General features: G+C 53.8%; 1 protein-coding gene across 1 annotated transcript in view; it reads right to left on the bottom strand.

Moving 5' to 3' along the window:
• LOC129527345 (rho GTPase-activating protein 23-like) overlaps nt 1-22,668 on the bottom strand; it is a 60,567-nt gene that overhangs the window by 5,213 nt on the left and 32,686 nt on the right. Inside the window, 9 exon segments of the mRNA XM_063699802.1 lie at nt 3,921-4,046; nt 4,900-4,989; nt 5,270-5,343; nt 9,323-9,401; nt 12,785-12,940; nt 13,320-13,441; nt 15,604-15,734; nt 15,999-16,060; nt 17,602-17,919. Of these exon segments, the coding sequence (XP_063555872.1) occupies nt 3,921-4,046; nt 4,900-4,989; nt 5,270-5,343; nt 9,323-9,401; nt 12,785-12,940; nt 13,320-13,441; nt 15,604-15,734; nt 15,999-16,060; nt 17,602-17,919 (1,158 nt within the window).

The following is a 22,668-nucleotide window of genomic DNA, read 5'->3' as shown; positions in this document are numbered from 1 at the left end:
TGAAACCCCAGCTCTACTAAAAATACAAAAATTAGCCCGGCATGATGGCGTGTGCCCATAATCCCAGCTACTTGGGGGTGCTGAGGTGGATCACTTGAGCCCAGGAGCCAGAGGCTGCAGTGAGTGGAGACTGCACCATTGCACTCCAGCCTGGGCGACAGAGTGAGACTCTGTCTCAAAAAAAAAAAAAAAAGAAAGGAAAAGAAAAATAAAAATGGAAGCTCTGGAGTCAGTTATCTTGGTTCGAGTTCACCTTAGCCAAGTTACTTTCCCTCTGTAAGTCTATTTACTTATCTCTAAAACGGGCATGATGTGAGTACCTCCTTCTAGGCCTGAGGAGGATTGAGATGAAATACTGTATGGAAAACGTTGAGTGCAGCACGTTGTTAATGTATAATAGATGTCAGCTACCGTTATTCATAAGTGCGGCTTCCAGAGACAGGCTGACCAGGGGGAGCTTGAGGATCGGCCCAAAGAAGCCAGCTGTTAACTCGGATTGGAAGGTGCCCAGAAGTACTCTGCAAGCCACAGCGTCTACAAGAAGTGCCCGGGTGGCCACGGCTCTCAAGAGGAATCCACACTAGTTCCTGCCACCCTGTTTCTGCACATGCTGTTCTTTCTGCCTGGGATGCCCTTTCTCCCTGCTCTGCCTGGCTAAGTTCTCATCATGGTCCTCTAAGGCAGTTCAAGAACTCCATGACTACGACCCCAGCCCTGCACCCAGGGGCAGGGTGGTTCCTTCTGTGGGGCTTCCTTGGACATAGCCCAGAGCAAAAAGAGACGCAGCTCTTACTCTGATAAACATTATTAAATGAATAAATGAATGAGAAACATCATTTTACGGATTTTTGTGTGTGTGTGTGGCAGGGTCTCACTCTGTCACCCAGGCTGGAGTGCAGTGTTGCAATCTCGGCTCACTGCAGCCTCCCACCTCAGCCCCCCAAGTAGTTGAGACCACAGACACGCACCACCACACCTGCTGGCAATATTCCTTCTGAGCAGGCTCCCATTCACCTCCGTGTTCCCAGCACGGGGATCTGTCTCTGGCGTGGAATAATGACCACGAGGAAGAGGATGACAGTCAGTTCTCACACAACACTTAGGACCTGCCAAGCACCGCCGCGAGTGCTTTAGCAGACATTCACAACAATGTGAGGTAAACAGTATTGCCATCTCTACTTTACAGGTGTGGAGACTGAGGCACAGCAGGTAAGGAACTTGTCCAAGGCCACACAGCACATAAGAGCAGGCTGGCCCCAGAGCCACTGCCGTCAATCCCCCACCCCAGGGGGCACTTGGCAATGTCTGGAGACATTTTTGATTGTGACAACTAGAGTGATATTCCCAGCATCCAGCAGGTAGAAGCCAGGGATGCTGCTAAATGTCGTATAACACACAGAACAGCCTCCCACAATAAAGACTTATCTGGACCTCAGTGGTCACTAGTGCTGAGGCTGAGAAACGTTAGGTATCACTGCCTTTGCTGAGTGAGTCCCTGAGCAAATGCCCTGGGTGATCTTTGTTTGGGTTCCACTTGACTTCGTAAACATAGGTAGAGGCTCCTGGCAACTTGCCCGCTGCAAGATCAGACATCCAGGTTTGCTCTCCTCTCTGCTCTGCCATTATCTTGCTGCATGGCCCTGGGCAAGTCGCTGTTCCTCTTTACCCCTCAGTTGCCACCCTCTTTCCGACCTGAAGACTGGTCTGGGTGCCCCAAGTGACAACAGCACTGCTCTGGCTATGGAGCCTCTGGGCTAGACAGAGCTGGCACGCTTGGGTGGGCAGGCTTTCAGGGCTTGCAGAGTGGGTGGCTCATTCCCTTGACAATCATCCAGGGCTGGTTACATTCAAATGCCAAAGAGGCGGAGAAGGGAAGGACACTAGCTCAGTTAGCTCTCGGGAATGAATCTCTGAGTAGAAAAGCCCAGCCTGGCCGGGCGTGATGGCTCACACCTGTAATCCCAGCACTTTGGGAGGCCGAGATGGGAGGATCGCTTGAGTCCAGGAGTTCAAGACTAGCCCTGGCAACATAGTAAGACCTCATCTCTACAAAAGAATACAAAAATTAGCCAGTTGGTGTGGTGGTGGCATCTCTAGTCCCAGCTACTCAGGAGGCTGAGATGGCAGGATCGCCTGAGCCTGGAAGTGGGCCATATTTGCCCACTGCACTCCAGTGTGGGCGACAGACTGACTTTATCAAAAAAAAAACAAACAAACAAACAAAAAAAACAAAAAAAATCCAGAAAGCGAAAAGAAAGAGAGAGAGAGAAAGAAAGAGAAAGAAAAGCCCAGCCTGATATAACCTCAATTAGCAATTTACTCATTCATTTATACTCCACAAACACTGAGTATCCACTGTGTGCCAGGTGCTAGTGTCAGTGCTAAATGAGACAAACTCCGCCTTCTCCACCCTGCCCAGAGCAGGGACTCCCCCTTGGGGCTTTGGCCTCCTTCCTCCCTGAAGGCTGCAGTTCCTGACACCTCAGCTGACCTCAGACCTTGGGCTTCCAGGGGCTTCTCCAGGAGCACACGGCCAGACACCCACTCTTCCCTGCTGCTGCCCCCAAAACACACCCTCCTGGGAGGTTCCGGGGCTCCCTGGTGCCCTGGAGAGCTAAGCTTTCCCAAGGCCTCACCAGGATCCCCGACGCTGCAGGGCAGCCCTGGCCTCCCAGACAGCTCTGGAGTGGTGTTCCCAGTGTCCGGATGCAGCAGGCTGTGATGCTCCCTCCTGTGGCTCGGAGCCCTGAGCATGCAGTGAAGGAGGAGATGGGCAAGCAAGGCTGTTAACATGGCTCAGCTGCCCACCGCCTCGCGTCCTTACCCTGGCCCCCTCCCTCGGTCCCAAGCCAGCTCAAGGAGGGACCTAGGAGTCTGGCCTTTGGGTTGATAGCAGGAGGAAAACACAGGCTTTGGTCAGTCAGATCTGGCTTGAAATCTTGGGCTGCCACTTATTAGCTGTGTGACCATGAGCAAGTTGCTTTGCCTCTCTGAGCCTGTTTCCTTCTCTGTAAAATGGGGGTGATAGGGCCCAGCTTTCCTTCCTTAAAGTGTCTAGGGGGCTTGGGACTGAGGCTTCCCTTACTCTGACCAGCTGCCAGTCTTATTTCCCCTGGCAGGAAGGGCTCTGTTCTCATCCTCTGTGGGCTGTAACAAGAATTGGAAATGGAAAATCTATGATTCATAATGACATCTGTGTGTGCCCCAGAAGGCGGCAGTGCTGCCTTAGGGTTGGGCTCTGGAAGACCAAGGCCTCCTGTGCCCTCTGCTGGCCACTCTGGGTTCTCCTCCGCCCATGCACAGTAACAAGAACCTACAGAACCAGGGCTGTTGGCATCCAGGAAGCCATGAGAAGTGAGGTGGCCAGCCCAGTACATGCCAAGCACTGGTGCAGGATCCTGCCTCAGGCCAAGGCCCTGTGCCTTGCCCCATCCACCCGTTGTTACCATGGACATCACCACTACCTCCCCAAAACCTCAGTGGGGCCAGCAGGGAAAGTCACTAGAGCCGGGGCCTCCTGATGTCAGGCCAGACCTTGGCCCCCGTCTGCTCGCGTCTGCCAGGACACCTCTCCAGGTGCCACCTTCTGAAGCTGCCCCTTCCGCCCTCCACCAGTAGCACCTTCCCTGCCCTTCCTCCTCTTCTGCCTTTCCCAGGCATCTTGGACGCTCGGGGGCCTCTTGACTCTCCTGCTGGGGACAAAACAGCCCAGGGCAGCAAGGATTCCAGGATCCATTCCTGCCTTGCCTTGAAATGCAGCCCATGGCTTTGGAGGAGTATATACCACCCTAGCAGCATGCTCTAAAGCTGCGGAGCCCTTCCTGGGGCACACCCCGCCAGGCTGAGCAAGAGTGAGGGGCTCAGAGGAACATGGCCTGGGCCCCAGGGGCTGCTGGGTGACCCCCGGAACAGGGGCTTACATGCTGGATCAGTGTCTCCACGATCTTGTAGCGGTCAGGCATGTGGGTCACCATGTCTGTCATGCTGTCCTCAGACGTCCTCACCAGTGTCGGCCCAAAGACCAGGGCCAGGTTCCGGGGTTCCATCTGGGCATCAGGGAAAGCAGGTCACTGTCAACATCCTGAACTCAGTCCTCCCTCACTCTGGCCCCTAAGGCCTCTGTCCCCAACTACATCCTCACCAGTCCCCAGCTTAGAGGGTGGACACCCCCTTGTATGGGCATGGAGATGCTTGATGAGTAGAGCACAGGCCAGATTTCAGCCCCTTTCATCCCCAGGCCCAGCAGCCATGAGCAGTGCCCAACCTGCACACCTATACAGGGCAGCCCTGAGTGGTCAGTGCCAGCAGTGGGAGACCCTGCAGTAGGAAACATGTTGGAGGTCCCAGGGGTCATTTTAGGCCTGGGAAAAAATCCAATCACTTCCAGGTGCCTGTAATCCCAGCTACTCGGGAGGCTGAGGCAGGAGAATTGCTTGAACCCGGGAGGTGAAGGTTGCAGTGAGCCAAGATCGTGCCAAGGCACTGCAGCCTGAGTGGCAGAGTGAGACTTCGTCTCAAAAAAACAAACAAACAAAAAACACAAAAAAATCCTATCACTCCCGTCATTTTCCCCACTGCAGAACCAGAAGGCATAAGGGGTTTGATGAGGAAAATGCAATGTGAGGGACTTGAGCTAAGTCAGAGGATGGCAATGCATCGGATACGGGGAGCCGGGGTTCCCTGCCTCTGGAAAGCCCTCAGAAACTCAGGAGATGGCTCTCTGGGGGAAAGCACTGACCAGCATGTAGGAGCGGGATGGGGATGGAGCAGTCATAGGAGGAGGGCGTGCCTAGAGGGGCCTGAGTTATTGGACCTGCAGGAGCTCAGTGCGTGCTGAGGGCCCCCACACAGTAAGTCCTTGCTTGCCTCCCCCAGACTCCATGCAGGACTCCTACCTACCTTGTTTTTCTCAGAGTGGTCAGCGATGGTCTTGAGATGGCCCACAAGGAATTTGAGCATTTCATAGTAGTGTCCTGGGAGATCCCGGATCTGAGCAGGAGAGAGGAGGGTCATGGGGACAGGCTGTAAGGGCCTGCCCCTGTACCCCGTCACCACCATGCCCCAAAGATCTCCCACTACCATGCCTCAGGGAGTCTGGAACCTATCCTCTAACCCCCCGTTCTCTTGTGTGGATGGGGAAACTGAGGCCCTGAGTGGAGCAGGGCAAGGCCACAGGGGTCGTGGGCAACACCGGACTCCCTGCCTCCTGGGACAGAGGTGCTCATGCAGCTGTCCCACCTCGTGCCTGGCAGCACCTCTCTCTCCTTACCAGCTTCCGCAGCGTCCTCATCTGCTCCTGCGCATCCTCAATGCAGTTGGCCTCGATGAAGTCGTTGTATTTGTCTAGAACACAGCAGAGACTCTTTAGAGAGGTAGGGGCAGCACCTTCCCCTGTTCTCCAGGCCGAGGGCCCTGCTGGGAGGGCTGTGTTTTGAACTCCTCCAGTTTGGGGGCTCCAGCATGGGCGACAGCCTCTTGTGTATGTGAACACACCCACCACAGCTACACTTACCACAGCTGCACTCACCACAGCTGCGCTCACCACAGCTACACTCGGGTGTGCACCTGACCTGGGGTAGCCCAGCTGTGTTCATTTGGGAGGCAATACGACCTGAGGTGCATGCTGATCGCAGAAAAGGGGTCCATGCCCCCGTCTCCAGGACATGGACACCAAGGTTCAGCAGGTCAGAAGAGAAGGGCACCTGGAGAGGAGGAGGGGCTTCAGACAGCCTCGCCAAAGGATTCCCCCAACTCCCTTCAGAACAATTCCATGGGGACCTTTAAAAAATGGAACATGATAAGCCTATTCTGAAATTCATCTGGATGAGCTAATGCACAAAGACAGCCAGGAATAGTTTTTAAAGAAAGAGTAATGCGGGAGGATCTGCCCTACCAGGGACTGAAACATCCTGAATGGATGGCACAGCTGAAGCCGGCTGGCACGGCAGAAAAGGCAGAGCAATGTTAAGGCTAGAAAGGGGGGAAGCGGGCCATGTGGATATTTATTATATGATAAAGGCAGCACTTCCAATCGGGGGGAGGGATGGGGGCCTCAACAGATGTCCCCGGGACAAATGGCTACCATCGGGGGCGGGGGGGATCATTTCTAGCTCAAAATACACAAATGCAATCACACGGCAGAGCCAATTGTGAAAATTATAAAAGCACTGGGGAAAAATAAGAAAATATTTTTATAATCCTAAGGCCATCCTAAACATGAGATGCAGAATCCATGAAGAAAAGATGAACAGCTTTGGTCACATTTTAAACAATTGTTTTCAGCCAGGCACGGTGGCTCAAGTCTGTCATCCCAGCACTTTGGAAGGCTGAGGCACATCAGCTGATCACTTGAGGTCAGGAGTTCAAGACCAGCCTGGCCAATGTGGCAAAACCTCATCTTTACTAAAAATATAAAAATTAACTGGGCATGGTGGCAGGTGCCTGTAATCCCAGCTACTTGGGAGTCTGAGACAGGAGAATGGCTTGAACCCGGGAGGCCAAGGTTGCAATGAGCTGAGATCGTACCACTGCACTCCAGCCTGGGCGACAGAGTGAGACTCAGTCTCAAAAAATAAATAAAATTAAATAAAAATAAAATTAAAAATTGTTAGGCAGGGCGCGGTGGCTCACGCCTGTAATCCCAGCACTCTGGGAGGCCAAGGAGGGTGGATCATCTGAGGTCAGGAATTTGAGACCAGCCTGGCCAACATGGTGAAACCCCGTCTCTACCAAAAATACAAAAATTAGCTGGGCATGATGGTGGGCACCTGTAATCCCAGCTGTTCAGGAGACTGAGGCAGAAGAATTGCTTGAACCCAGGAGGCAGAAGTTGCAGTGAGCCGAGATCGCACCATTGCACTCCAGCCTGGGCGACAACAGTGAAACTCTGTCTCAAAAAACAAAACAAAACAACAACAACAAAAAATTTGTTTTCAGTTTCTATACTGCAAAGTGAAAAGGCAAATGGCAGGCCAAAGCAAATATTTGCAAAAACTAACAAAGGGTTAATATGTGTAAAACACAAAGAGCTTTTCTCCCACAAATCAACATAAGAAAAAGATAAACAACCCAACAGAAAAATGGGCACATGGTCTGATCAAGCAATTACAGAGAAAATAGAAACAGCCAATATGCTAATGAAAAAAGATTTAATCTCCCTAGTAATGAGGGCAATGAAAATAAAAACAATAATGAGATACCATTTCTCTTATCTGATTAGCAAAAGTTTAAAATATTAATAATATTTAATGCTGTCTGGGTGAGGTGGCTCAAGCCTAAAATCCCAGCACTTTGAAAGGCCGAGGAGTGATGATCACTTTAGACCCGGAGTTGAAGACCAGCCTGAGCAACGTAGTGAGACCCTGCCTCTACCAAAAAAATTTTTTTTTTTAATTAGATGGGTATGGTGGCACAAACCTGTAGTCCCAGCTACTCAGGAGGCTGAGATGGGAGGATCACTTGAGCCCAGGAGGTTGAGGCTGCAGTGAGCCATGATTGTGCCACTGCATTCCAGTCTGGGCAACAGAGCAAGATCCTGTGTCAAATAATAGTATTTTTATTTTTATTTTATTGTATTATTTATTTATTTATTTATTTTGAGATGGAGTCTTGCTCTGTCACCCAGGCTGAAGTACAGTGGTGCAATCTCGGCTCACTGCAACCTCTGCCTCCTGGGATCAAGCAATTCTCCTGTCTCAGCCTCCCTAGCAGCTGGGACTACAGGCACCCGCCACCACACCCAGCTAATTTTTGTATTTTTAGTAGAGACAGGGTTTCACCACAGTCAGGCTGGTCTTGAACTCCTGACCTCAGGTGATCCACCCGCCTCAGCCTTCCAAAGTGCTGGGATCACAGGCATAAGCCACCATGCCTGGCCTTCAAATAACAATAATAGTTGTAATATCCAATGCTGTTGGGGATGTGGAGAGACAGAGTCCTACATTGTTAGTGGGAGTCTAAATCAGGGCCTGTTTCTCAGAGTGCAATTGACACTGGTCTCAGAAAGGTTCACCAGGACTTTGACCCAGCAATTCTACATCTAAGAATCCCCTTACAGAGCACAGATCCAGCCGTGCAAGGACTTATTCAAGGAAAGCCATTGCAACAGGTTGTGTGATAGCAAACATTTGAAGACAAGCTAAATATCCATCAATAGAGGAGTACTTAAAGAAATTATAGTCTATTCAAACCATGAAATTCTATGTGGCTGATTTAAAAGAAGAATGAGGTAGAGCTCTCTGCACTGACACGAATGAATCTCAGAATTACAACTCTGCTTTTGTTAAAACAACTCAACCAGCGGCGTGCTGCAGTCTGCTCACACCAGCTCCTGAGAGCGACTGTGTGCCTCTCTTCCTAATTCCATGTTGGTGACATCATGTTGGTGGCTTGAAATAAACCATGGTAGGAGTATTTACCCCATGGAAGCTGGAAAACGCTAGGCATTAGGGCTTTTTTCTCCCAGAAACAGATGTTAAACATCTGTCAGCACACCCCTGAACCCACCCAACTCCAAACCCCTCACAGGCACGTGTGTATCTCTGCCATGCATATAAGAGGGCCAGGAGAGAAACACAACAGATTGTGAATAAGCAGTTCAGCAAACAGCTAAAGCCCATCGGAGCCCGACGCCTGGGGTGGAATCCTGGCTCTGCCATTTACAACCTGTGTGACCTTGGGCAAGGCATTAAACCTCTCTGAGCCTTGGTTTCCTCATCTGTAGAGGGAAGACAATAGCACCTTCCTCATGGAGTTGCTGTAGGGAGTTGTGCTTGGCACACACTAATGCTCAGAAAGTGTTAGCCACAACCTCCCGTGAAAGGGAGGAGGAGATTCACAGGGTCCTGTGCTGTTTTCTTTATTCACATCTGTACAATCTATGTTTTTTTTTTAATAAGCTTTTGTGTTAAAAAAAAAAAAAGCCAGCATGGTGGCTCATGCCTGTAATCCCAGCATTTTGTGGGGCTGGGGCAGGCAGGAGGATTGCTTGAGCCCAAGAGTGCAACACCAGTCTGAGCAACATAGTGAGAAACTACACCATCTCTGAAAAAAACTTTTAAATTAGCTGGGTGTGGTGGTGTTCACCTGCTGTCTCAGCTACTCAGGAGGCTGAGGTGGGAGGATCGCTTGAGCCCAGTAGCTTGAGGCTGCAATGAGCCATGATTGCCCCACTGCACTCCAGCCTGGGCGACAGAGCAAGACTGTCTCCAAAAAAAAAAAAAAAAAAAAAGAGTAAAACCAACAAACCAAATGCAAAAGTAGTGGTCAGGGTGTGGCACAGACTGGTGTCCCCTCCCCACCCCCACTTCCACCTCCTACTCACCATCAGTGAAAAGAGGCTCGGGCAGCTTTCGGAAGAAGGACTTGAGCAGGCTGCTGATCACATGGAGGTCTTGCCAGCGCTGGGGGAGGAGTCAGATGTCAGGCCACAGGCAGGCCTAGCCCAATGCCCATGCCTCCATGATCATTCACCCCAGAGCCCAATCAAGCCCACCAGGGAGGCCTGGGACCCACTTAGACTAAGCTCTCTACTCATCAGGATGGTGGCAGCAGAACTGAGTCCCCAGAGAGGTCCTGTGCCCACACTCACACTTGGCCCCAGCCCCTCCCTGCTCCTGCCAGCGCTTGGGCTCCAACACCTCCCCATTCACAGAAAGTCCCAGGCACTGTGGGGACACAGTGAGTGGCAGCTGCTGCCTCCACTGGGCACAGTTTAAGCATCCGTGACACAGCAGTCATTCGTGCCAGCTCCTTCCTGTCTCAGGTCCTCTGCATGTGCTGGTTCCCTCAACCAGAACTTTCCTCCCTGCCTCCACACAACTGGCTCCTCATCCCTGCCTAAAAGTCGCTCTTCAAAGAGGCCTTCTCTGACCCTCATAGCTAAAGCAGCCACCTTCACCACTGCCCTGTCACCTGCACCCCAGCCCTGACTTTGTTTCCTTCATGTCGCTTAACCCAATTTGTCATTATTTTCTGCTTTTGTTTCTAAGTTCATGTCTGTCTCCCTGCAGGACTGTAAGCTCCAGGAGGAGCCAGGATCCCGTCTGTCTCATTTCCCACTGTGCTCCTATCACCTAGCTAGGACAGTTAACCTGATACTTACATGGCCCTAAATCAGTAGTTCTAACAGAAGGAGGCAATTTTGGCCCCCAAACTCCCACTCCACCCCCAGAGGACATTTGACAATGTCTGGAGCCATTTTGATTTTCCCAACTGGGAGGTGACACTTGCATCTAGTGGATCGAGGCCAGGGATGATTCCAAATTTCCTCCAGTGCACAGGGCAACCCCACACAACAAATAATTGTTCTTCCCAAAATGTCCACTGAGGTTGAGAAACCCTACTCTAAAATAAATGGTTGTTGAGTACAAGAACTAACGGCCGGGTCGTTGTCCCTTCTGTCCTCCAGGGGGCACCATCACCCCACATTGCAACCAAGTCGGGCACAGCCGCCTCGCTGGGAATGGCTCAGAATAACTCAGGCCCAGAAAGCGACCTAATACCCCCAACAAAGAGACACAGCACAGCAGTACACACACTCATTACAATGGATCCACAGCTTAATGCCAGACAATCCCATAAACAATACACTCCCCACAGGCTCACCAGGGGTTAGATTCATCCCCCACTACACTTACTCCCAGCACGACCCACAACAAATGACACAATGATATCCAAGACAAAACAACACACCCAATATACCTTGTATGCCCCCAGCTGGCCCTGGCTTGGACCAGCTGCCTGCCAGCATGGCCCCCTCATCTCACACACACCCAGTGCGGCTCCTGCCCACCCGACTCTGTTACCTCCTGGCCCTCAGGTGTGAGCTCCTCTCATCTCCCAGCTGCCAAACCCAATGCCCTGGCCAGTGCTTCCTGACTCCTCCAGAGTGAAGTGTCTGCCCTCACCCCAGCCTCACCGGCAGTCCTCTCCTTCTGTCCCACTCAGAGCGTGGCCCCTGCTGTTCTGCGGCCCACCCTTGGTCATCCCATGCCCCAGCTGCAGCAGGACCCATGCCACTCTCTAGTCCATGCTCAATCTAGCGCCTGTTTATGCTCTCTCCCCATGCAAGGGACTTTCCACACCCCAAATCCAATGGAGCCACTCCCTGAGACGGCCCCTCCCTTCCACCTCTCCTCACGCTGCCCTACTCCCTGGTTTCTGCCAGGGGAAGATACCACCAGCCCCAGCTCAAACATGCGGCTCCTCCTCACCCCTCGTTCCTCCCTCTCATGCAGCCAACTCTTAGGGTTGCTCCCATCCTCCCCCTTCCCCCGGGACCACCAAGTCCTCCCGACACTTAGTGCTTCCATAGATCAGTGACTTCTCCCCAGACCCCTGCCCTCTGCATTCGTATCCAATGGACATGAGCAGGAGCATTACTCTTTCTTGAACTTTGTTCTCACGATGCCTCCCCAGCTTAAGAACCATCAAAAGCTCCCTACTGTCCATCAGATCAAGGTCGAAGTCTTCAGTGAAGCCATCAAATGCCCTCTCTGTCCCCCTGGGGCCTCACCCTCCCCACCTCCAAGCCCAGGAGGTAGATCCACTCTCTGTCCTAACCCTCAAGCCCTCCCTGGCCCTTGCTGGGGTTTTGGAAAATACCATCATCTCACACCTCGAAAGGCTTCCTGTCCACCTGCTCCCTCCTATTCATTCCTCCAATACTCAAATCCTCCAGCCACCACCTGCTCCAGCCTGAGCACCCTGTCCTTCCTCATCACAGTGTGGTCCCTGATGAGAGATCATCTTTTTCTCTTGTCCACAGTTTCACACACACTTGTCTCAGCTCCTCATTCTCCAAGGACAGGAAGACTTGTGTATTCCATGAGCCTTCATGTGTGTGACTCATGGGACATCACTGCCCATGTTCATGGTTTTCCAAAATATCTTTTTTATCAGAGCCCCTTTGGGCAAATAAAATTGTACGTGAAAACCCAGTACAACAGACAGGGCAAAGCAGGGTTGCTCTAGCAAGGACATGGGGTCCTGACCTGACCCTGGCCTCCCAAGGCCCCTCTGGGGAACCCAAGGACTCTGGGGAACACCCTTTGAGAATCGCTGGCCCTGCTGGAAACACTTAAGTGTGATTGCAGATTCCTTCACAGGCTGGTCTCATCTCGCCTGATCAGCCACTTCTCTTTCCGTGTTGCAGCCACCCAAATGGCTGGCCATTCTAGAAAACATCATATATTCCCCTTTTTCTAAGCCGGCGGTTTGTAAAACATGATCTGTAGGCAATATCTAGCCACAGCCTTCTTTTGGTTGGCCCTTGAGCTAAGTATGGTTTTTACGTTGTTAAAGGATTAGGAAGAGAAGGAGGAGGAAGAGAAGTGAGGAATGCAACAGAGCAAACTACAGCAGAAAATATTTACTCTCTGCCTTCTACAGAGAAAGCTGGTTGACTCCTGGCACACTTTCCGCGTCTACACCATTGCGCAGGCCATTCTGCTGCCTGGAATGCCCTCACCTGGCTTTCACAGGCCTTTGGTGAACTCTACTCATCCTAAACACTCGGACAAAACTGCCGTCTGTGAGCCTCTGCCTCAGAGCTCCCCAGGCCATGACTGCATTTATTTGGTCAGCTTCAGCCTTGGGTGATACCCATCCCCGGGCTGGCCAGCGGGGACAAGTTCCATCTTGCCTATCTTGGTGTCCTGGACCAATGCTGGGCATGTCATAGGGCACAATGCATGCAACACAATAGACCACAGAACTCTCCAAGCGGAGCACCACCCACACACCATCTCAGCCCCCCTTCCACAGACCCCCCAGCTTCACCCACCTCATCCTGCAGGTTGATGTCACCAGGCCCACGGTTGAGCTGCTCCTGTAGGCTGGACACCACTGCATTGTTGCCAGGCACTCGGTAAAAGCCTGTGGACTCCAGCCCTCGTGCCTCCACAATGTGACAGCATGCAGCCACGATTAAGGGGATGTGCTGGGGACACAGGGGAGGGGTGTAAGGGGGGACAGGGGCCAGAGGAGCTGGGGAGGCCAAGAAGGGGACAATGCAAGGCCCAGAGCTGCTGCCAGGAACCCTTGGGGGGAAGAAAAGGCCCTTGCTGCCTCCAGTCTGGGAGCTACAAATGACACCAAAGCCTCGCCATGGTCTGAGAAGGAGCCGGGCTCAGCCTCAGCCCTGCTGCTCCCTCCCTGGGAGGCCCAGGGCAGGCGGGGACCTTCCCCTCTCTGGGCTGTTTTCCCAGCTGTGTTTGTACAATGAGGTGGAGAGCTTGTTCCATGTCCCTTGCTGCTCTGACCCTCTGTGCCTTGGTCTCCCCCTGCCGGGCCTGCTCTGGCGTGTGGCAGAGACCCACCTGGTTCTCCGTGGTTGGCTGGCACTCCTCCAGGCTGACCCCAAATGCCCTTGGGGCGGCCTTCTTATTTTTCTTGATGATGTTGATGCCCCAGGGGGTTTTGGGGGCTGCAGCACTGTCATCTGAAGTGGGGGAGACAGAGCCAGAGTGAGCTGGAGTATCCAGGAAGGTCGCACACATTCACCGCCACATTCACCCATTTGGATGTATGGGGATTCCATCAGAGAAGAAACCAGATGCCCAGGGCTGATTGGACATTGTATGGCAAGAGAGAAGGCCTGAAGGGGAGGATGCTTAGCCCAAAGGAGAGGCCCAGAGCAATGCAAGGACTTCTGTGTGGCTCGTGGGCCAAAACTATAAGGCGGAAGCCATAGAACTTTGTTTCTTTAGAGACATGGTCTCTGTTGCTCAGGCTGTAGTGCAGTGGTATGATCATAGCTCAATGAAGCCTCAAATTCCTGGGCTCAAGCAATCTTCCCTCCCCAGCCTCCCGAGTGGCTGGGACTATAAGCTCATAACACCACACCTGGCTAATTAAAAAAAATTTTTTTGCCAGGCACAGTGGCTTATGCTTGTAATCCCAGCACTTTGGGAAGCTGAGGCTGGCAGGACCACATGAGGCCAGGAGTTCGAGACCAGCTGGCCAACATGGCAAAACCCTGTCTGTACTAAACATACAAAAATTAGCTGGGCATGGGCCGGGCACGGTGGCTTACGCCTGTAATCCCAGCACTATGGGAGGCCAAGGCAGGCGGATCACAAGGTCAGGAGATCGAGACCATCCTGGCTAACACGGTGAAACCCCGTCTCTACTAAAAATACAAAAAAATTAGCCAGGTGTGGTGTTGGGCACCTGTAGTCCCAGCTACTCAGGAGGCTGAGGCAGGAGAATGGCATGAACCCAGGAGGCGGAGCTTTCAGTGAGCCGAGATCACACCACTGCACTCCAGCCTAGGCAACAGGGCAAGACTCCGTCTCAAAAAAAAAAAAAAAAAAAAAATTAGCCGGACGGGGTGGTGCATGCCTGTAATCCCAGTTACTAGGGGGGGCTGAGGCACAAGAATCGCTTTAACCCAAGAGGTGGAGGTTGCGATGAGCTGAGATCATGCCACTGCACTCCAGCCTGATTGACAGAACAAGACTCTGTCTCTAAATAAATAAATAATATATTAAAAAATATTTTGTAGGGATAGGACCTTGCTATGTTACCCAGGCTGGTCTCAAACTCCTGGCTTCAAGCAATCCTCCAGCCTCAGCCTCCCAAAATGATGCTGGGATTATAGGTGTCAGCCATGATGCCTGCTGGCCCAAGGGAACAACTTTCTTTTATTTATTTATTTATTTATTTATTTATTTATTTATTTTTGAGACAGGGTCTCTCTCTGTCACCCAGACTGGAGTGCAGTGGTGTGATCTCGTCTCACTGCAACCTCCACCTCCCAGGCTCAAGTGATTCTCGTGTCTCAGCCTCCCAAGTAGTTGGGATTACAGGCGCACACCACCACGCCCGGGTACTTTTATTGTATTTTTTTTTGAGAAGGAGTCTTGCTCTGTCACCCAGGCTAGAGTGCAGTGGCGCGATCTTGGCTCAATGCAAGCTCCGCCTCCCAGGTTCACGCCATTCTCCTGCCTCAGCCTCCTGAGTAGCTGGGACTACAGGTGCCTGCCACCACGCCCAGCTAATTTTTTGTGTTTTTTAGTAGAGAACGGGGTTTCACCGTGTTAGCCAGGATGGTCTCGAACTCCTGACCTTGTGATCCACCTGCCTCAGCCTCCCAAAGTGCTGGGATTACAGGCATGAGCCACCGCGCCCAGCCTTTTGTATTTTTAGTAGAGTTGGGGTTTCGCCATGTTGGTCAGGCTGGTCTTGAACTCCTGACCTCAGGTGATCTGCCTGTCTTGGCCTCCCAAAGTGCTGGGATTACAGGTGTGAGCCACCTTGCCCAGCCAGGTAAGAACTTTCTAATAGCCAAAGGTGAGGGAAATGGGAAAGGTTGCTCTTGGAAAGGGTGGGCCTCTCATCCCTGCAGAGACACCAGCAAAGATTAGAGGACCACCCAGCAGGGATGTCAGGGAGGGGAATCAGGCTCCAGGTCCTTCCACCCCAAGACCCTGAGAGCCCCCAGACCCTCACAGGCATGCACACGCAGACAGACATACCGGTAACCCTGGCACACAGTCAGGCACACACGAGCAGACACAGCCCAACACACACACACATGCCCTCCCCTCTCCATGCCCTCTTCCCCAACACACCACCCTGTCTCAGTGGCCACCTTCCTACCCTTGCTCCCTGCGGGCAGGTCCTGAGTCCTGAGGCCACGTGCCGCTCTCTGCTTGAGGAACTCAGACTTGAGGCCTCCCAGGCCACGAGAACCTTTGGGGGAGGAATCAGCTTTGGGCCCAGAGCTATGGCTGTGTAGGAAAAAGGGGGAGAGGAGAGGTCTTCACTTGGGGTGGCCAAGCAGGCCACCCACCCTGGCCTCCTGCCCCTCGGGACATCCCCTCCACCCTGAGGCAATGCCTCCATGCCAAACTGCAGCCTGAAGACCCTGGATACCCTGGATACCCCTTCCCCCAGCAGAGGGAAGCCCTGGAGGTGGTCCAGGAAGACATCCTCTGCCTTCAGCCCCCTACCACCCCCACAGAGGAGACTGCTCCACGAGGGCTAGGCCTCACCTCACTTTGTGATAATCATTAAGCATCTTGCTGATCAGAGCTTGGTTGGCACAGCTGGGGTCCTGAAGCAGGAGAGGAGAGAGCGGATCATGTCAGTGCCCACAGCCAGCCCACCCCTGGGTTCATCCCTAGCCCTGCTTCCCCTCTTGTCCACCTGCCAGGTGGACAGCCCAGACCCTGGAGTGAGAAAGACCAGGCCTGGACTCCCCAGCACCCTCTCACCAGCTGAGGCCTTGGGGAAGCCTCTTAGCCTCTCTGAGCCTCAGTCTCCTCTGTAATAAACATGGGGGGCTAACAGGGAAGGCTCGGGGCTGGGTGCAGAATCAAGCAGCACTCGCCACCGTCCTGGCAGATGCTGAGCAGGCATGGAGGAGGTGCCCCAGGAGGGACTGCTACTGCCATAGTGATGTGACTTGGAACCCCCCTGACTAAGCCTTGTTGGAGACAGCCAAGCCAGGCCCCCAGAGGAGGAGGCCCAAATTCCAGGTGCCTTCCTCCCTGCAGTGGGGAAGGCTGTTCCCGGGAGAGCAGAGCCTGGTTAGCGAGAGGATGTGTCCTCAGCAAGAGGCCATGCACTAGCGCCCCCTCCCACGGCCAAAGCAGGCCCAGGCCCACTGCCTTCTTGGCGGAGACCCCAGGCCTGGGACGCCCACATGACTTTTGTGGGTGTCTCAAGGCACTTCTGTGCAGGCTCCTGGCCAAAGAAGTAAACAGGGAGGAATCCCTACCTAGGTCCCTGGAGTGTAGCTACGGCTGACCGCAATGGGCGCCATTAAAAAAAATTCTTCTGCTGGGCGCAGTGGCTCACACCTGTAATCCCAGCACTTTGGGAGGCTGAGGTGGGAGGATCACGAGGTCAGGAGATCAAGACCATTTTGGCTAACACAGTGAAACCCCATCTCTATTAAAAAAAAAATTAACCAGGCATGGTAGCATGTGCCTATAGTCTCAGCTACTCAGGAGGCTAAGGCAGGAGAATCACTTGAACCTGGGAGGCGGAGGTTGCAGTGAGCTGAGATCACGCCACTGCACTCCAGCCTGGGCAGCAGAGCGAGACTCTGTCTCAAAAAAAAAAAAAAAAATTCTCCCAAAATCCCTGCCGAGGCCCTTGGCTCCAACCTTGCCCACCTGTGGCCAAAGGCCAAGCCTCTTGGCCTCCTCACAAGGTCAACGTGTTCATCCTCCTGCAGACAGGCCAGCCCAGTGCAGTTCTGGTGCGGGGACACTCATGCCCTAACACACTGCATAGGAGGCCCCTGCCTTCCTCGCCTGCTGAGAAAAGCTGAGACTGGCCTGGAGCTGACCACTCCACATCAGAGCCTGCTCAAGGCGATCCTAACACAGTCACAATAATCCCTGTCATCATTAGGGTCAGGATGGTGACTGCCGGTCCCTGCACCCGAGGACACCAGGTCCTCCGTGAGCCCTGCCCTTGCACCCTCGTCACCCTGAAACCTGGGGGGACACAATCACGAGGTGCACTCCTGTCAGTCCCCCTTTCTAGCAGAGGGAAGTGAGGCTCAGAGCGGACATCCCAGGTCCACAGCCGGTGAGAGGCCACCCCGCCCGCCCTCTGTTGCCGCCGGGCTGGCCGGGCCCTCACCTCGCCCTCGGCCCTGTTGTTCTCCCGGATCGCTCTGATTCAGCCCAGCATGTCATCCCAGTCCTCAGCCTGAAAGAGATATTCACAGAAGTCAGTGGTGGTCAGCCGGAACACGTGCCTCCTCTTGGTCTCGCTGTAGGAGATGTCCACGAGGCAGGAGCCGATGCAGACGGGCGCCGCCTCGTCCTCACCTGCGCCGGCCGCCGCAGCCCCCGCCACTGCCGGCCTGGGCTCCCGCCGCTCCTTGCTCAGTGAGAGCGAGCGCGCCCGCAGCGCGGCATATACCCGCTTCCACTGGCGCAGGCCGCTGCCCGCTTTCTGCAGGGAGACACGGGGTTGGGGGAAACAGGAGTGGTGAGAGGTCAGTTCTGCCCACTGCTCTCACAGTAGCAGACAGAGGACAGCCGGGGGATGGACCCCACGCTGCCTACCAGGAGCCCCCTGCTCCACCCGGCTAGACCTGGGCAGCCTCCTGCCCACAGCCCACCAATGCTTTCTCAGTCCCTCGCCTGCCTAGACACCCCTACCCATCACCCTAAAGCCCGCCAGCAGACCCCAACCCTCTCCCCCTCTAAACACCAGCATCAACACTCACCGAGTGGTGGCAATGCTCAGACACCCAGCATGGCCCTCCATACATGAAATCCTTGGGAAGCCATTCCCAGCCCATGCCCCTCCCCAGGCTGCCCCTCATCCCAGCAAACCTGCTCAGAAACTGTCTGCACTCTTAGAGGGTTGTTCTCCCCACTTTCCTGCTGCCCACCCAAGACTCCACTTGACCAGAAGCTCCTCTCAGGGACACCCAGAACCGCCATGTGGCCAAAGCCAATGGCTGCTTCTCCCCAACTTGCCTTAACCCCTTGGCGGCATCTGACACAGCCAGCCCCTCCTTCCCTCTCCAGACCCCATCTCGGCACCTGAGACCTCATGTTCCCGGTTTTCTTCCTAATGCCACTGGCTCCTTCCTAGTCTTCTCTACTTCCCCTCCCCCACCCTCTACACCTGTAGTTAAACAGCCAGACTAGTCCCCATGGGACATTTGTGTGGAGGGAGCTGGAGGGTGTGCTATGGCATCTGAGGGATGCGGCTAAACATTGTGCAATGCACAGGACCGCCTCCCCCAACAAGGAATTATCTGGCTCAAAATGTCAGCAGAGCGGAGGGTAACAGACCCCGCCCTAAAGGAAGCGGAGCTCCAGAACTTTGTCCTGACTCTCCCCTCCTCTCCCCTCCCTGCACACCTCCCTCAAGGATGTCACCTGTGCCATGCCTTTAAACCAGGTCCATCTGCTGATGGCCATTCCCGAGCCCAGCATCTCCCCCAGCCACAGCCCGGCACCCCCACCCTGCTCAGTGTCTTCATTTGCAGGTCCCATGGGCACTTTGCACAATACTTGCCAGGCCATGTGATTTCTTACCGTCAAACCTCTTCTCCACTCTCTACCCCCATCTTTTCCAGCCCAGTCAATCCATCCAGTTGTCCAGAAACCTGGGAGCTGCCCTTGACTCCTCCCTTTTCCTCACCCTTGACATCCCATCCATCAGGAAGTCACAACTGTTCAGCCTCCAAAACATCCCATGTCTCTGTCTTTCCTGCCAGAGGAAAGACATCTTTCCATGCCATCAACGCCTCTTGCTTGGAGGATGCACAGACCTTCCCAGTCTCTACTCTTGCTCCTGCATCCATTCTCCAGCAGCAGCTGCAGCAATCATGTTAGAATGAAAAGGAGATCACATCTCTCCCCTGCTCAGCATCCTCTCAAGAGATCCCATCGCCCTCAGAATCAAATCTAAAGTCTCCTGTGGTCTGTCCCTGCCTTTCTCCAAATTCATCTTCACACCTTTCTCACTATGTCAAGCCAGGGGGCCCTTGCAGGTGAGCGAGACAAGCCTTTCTTTTCTCAGGGCCTCTGCGCTTGCTGTTCCTTCTGCCTAAGCCCCCCTCCCTCACTTCTATATGTGGCTGCGTCCTTCTTCCCCTTCAGCTCTGAACTCCAGCATCACCAATGTCACCTCCTCAGCGAGGCCTTCTCTGGCCATATTTTTCCCTCAATGCAGCTCCCGCTTCTGATCAGCTTGATCCTTTCCAATAACTTACCGCAGCCTCAGGCTGTCCTGGGGACAGGGAGCTTATCCGTCCTCTCATTTCCATATCCCAGGGCCTACAGCAGCATGCAAGCACTCATCAATATTTGCTGAATAAATGAATTAATGATCCTTGGAGCACCCTGCGGGCAGGAGCTCCATCTCCCATCAGACCAAGAGCTCCTCTCTGCTGGCTGGTGGCTCCACATCCAGCACAGGCCTCAGCTCTCCGAACAAAGCAGACAAAGAGATCCCATGGCTGGCAGATGGGCACAGCCCATATCTGGCCTCCCATCATGTGGATCCTGAGCTGTGAGCCCTGCTCATCACAGAACTGCTGGAGGGGGACAGGGACATTCAGAGTAGGAAACAGCAGAGCCCTCCAGGGAGAATTTTAATGTGACAGTGAGGTGGTGACAAGGGCACCTCTCTGAGGCTAAACCAGTGGCATGACCTAGGACAAGCCAACTGCACTCCCAGGCCTCAGTGTCTCCGGCTGGTAAATGAGTGAGGGAGTTGGTCACCAAGGCTGCATGCAGCTCCCATGCTGGGGCTGAAGCTGCGGGGACAAGTCACTGTCCCTTTCCCTCCTCTGCCTGACAGTCCATGTCTCTGAAAGAGGCTGGGGCTGGGAGGGAGCACAGAGAGGTTGCCAATGGCCTGGGTGGACGAAGGGCCTGAGGCTGACTTGAAGACTCTCCTTTAACATCCAGGCCACGGCACCAAAGGAACAAGTGACATCGGGTTTTGGCCAGCAAGGGAGTGGAGGCCTGGTCCTCCAGAACTGGCCAGTGAGCAGGAAGGGGACAGCTCCTGTCCCTGAACTGGGCTCAGGGCCCCCAGGAGCTGAGGGTCAGGCTCCCCAGCAGGGGGAGCCAGCAACCCTCACAAGGACCCTTCATGTGGCTCACACGTTAGACTGGAAGGGCTGGCCCACATGTGGCTCTCCTCGCACAGTGCACATGGCTGGTCCCTCCTTGCCTCATGGCTCCCACCCCACGGGTCGCTGCCAACTTGCTGGCTCTTTTTGGTCTCTGTTGGCCTCCCTGGCCCCCCCACTTCTCTCAAGGCTCAGCCAGGTCTCTTGCCTTCTTCCTTCAAGCCCCTGCACAGAGGCACATGTAACTCGTCGGTGCTGACAGACAAAGGCCGTCCCCAGGTGGGCCTCCCTCTAGTACCACGCCCTCAGAGCCTCTGTCCCCAGGACATCTCCACTGGGGTCTGTCCCAGGGCCCTCAGACTCACATAGCCCCAGTGGAGCCACTTGGCTTCCTCTCCCCAAACCTGCTCCTCCAGTGTGCCATGGCCCAGGGAGGGTCCCACCACCCACCACCCTCCCTCAGCCCAAGCCAGGAATCCAGGAACCTTATCGCCTCCTCCTCCTTCCATACCTCCCAGCAGCCAGCAAGCCCTGGCCATCCTTCCCATGGAATCTCTCTCTAAAGTGTCTGCTCCACCCAGCCCCACACCACTGCCTTGGGTTGGGGCCCCCAGCCTCACTCACCTGGACAAGGGCAATGGGATTGGCTCCTCCTGTCACAGACATAACCCCAGTCTCCTGCCAGCCTCAGCCCACATTTAAAACCATGGACAGAGCCGGGCACAGTGGCTCACGCCTGTAATCCAAGCGCTTTGGGAGGCCAAGGCAGGCAGATCACTTGAGGTCAGGAGTTCGAGACCAACCTGGCCAACATAGTGAAACCCAGTCTCTACTAAAACTACAAAAATTAGCTGGGTGTGGTAGCAGGTGCCTGTAGTCCTAGCTACCCAGGAGGCTGAGGCTTGAGAATTGCTTGAACCCAGGGGGCGGAGGTTGCAGTGAGCTGAGATCATACCACTGCACTCCAGCCTGGGCAACAGAGTGAAACTCCGTCTCAAAAATAGATAAAATAAAATAAAATAAAATAAAATAAAATAAAATAATAAAACCCTGGACAGGCTCTTCCTGGGTATGAAGGCCCCACACTCTGGGCAGGCGCCCAATTCCCCAGCTCATCTTCCACCTCTCACCCTGACTCCCAGCACACCTCTCCCCACCTCTCCCCAGGACCCTCTAAGGAGACATCTTCCCTGTCAGGCCCCTCCACTGTCTCCCAGTTTTGTGGCTTCTCATCCTTTTGTGTCTCAGCCTCTGGATACCTCCCTACCCACACCCACCTGCCCCTGCACCCGGGCGTCATGGCAGTCTGTGCACTTGGAACCATGATGCCACATGCGTTCTCTCTGCTCAACAGAAGCAACAGGAGCCCCAGGAGGGCAGGGCTGCCCTGGCTTCCTCACCACTAACTCCCCAGAACCTCCACAGAGGCTCCCGAGCAGGGAGGCCTTAGTCATTCTCCATGGAGGCGCATCAATCCCACCTTGACTTCACTCTCACTTAATCCACAGCAGCCCTTGAAGTAGGATAACATTGTTCCCATCGTACAGATCAGAAAGTGAGACTCGGGGAAGGTAAGTGGGGTGCCCAAAGCCATGTGCTTGATATGTGGCTGGATAGGAACTCAAAGTCTGTCTGCTTCAAAGCTTATGTTCTTTCCAGGGACCCCCAAGACCCCAGAAGGCAGGGCAGAAAATTCAAATAGCAGTAAGTGGGCTGGGCACAGTGGCTCACGCCTGTAATCCCAGCACTTTGGGAGGCCAAGGCAGACAGATCATTTGAGGTCAGGAGTTTGAGACCAGCCTGACCAACATGGTGAAACTCCATCTCTACTAAAAAAATACAAAAAAAAAAAAAAAAAAATTTAATTGGGTTTGGTGGTGAGTGCCTGTAGTCCCATCTACCCAGGAAGCTGAGGCTGGAGAATTGCTTGAACCCAGGAGGCAGAGGTTGTATTGAGCCGAGATCGCGCCACTGCCCTCCAGCCTGGGCAACAGAGCGAGACTCCATCTCAAAAAAAGAAAACAAATAGCAGTAAGCAGAAGTACAGCAGCTTCAAGTGCCGGGCACTGGGTAAACCCTTTACTTAGGTCATCTCATTTAAT

Source organism: Gorilla gorilla, chromosome 18, assembly GCF_029281585.2.
Source record: "Gorilla gorilla gorilla isolate KB3781 chromosome 18, NHGRI_mGorGor1-v2.1_pri, whole genome shotgun sequence".
NCBI lineage: Eukaryota > Metazoa > Chordata > Mammalia > Primates > Hominidae > Gorilla > Gorilla gorilla.
Note: the sequence above shows the minus strand (reverse complement) of the source record. Positions and strands in the feature narration are given on the sequence as shown.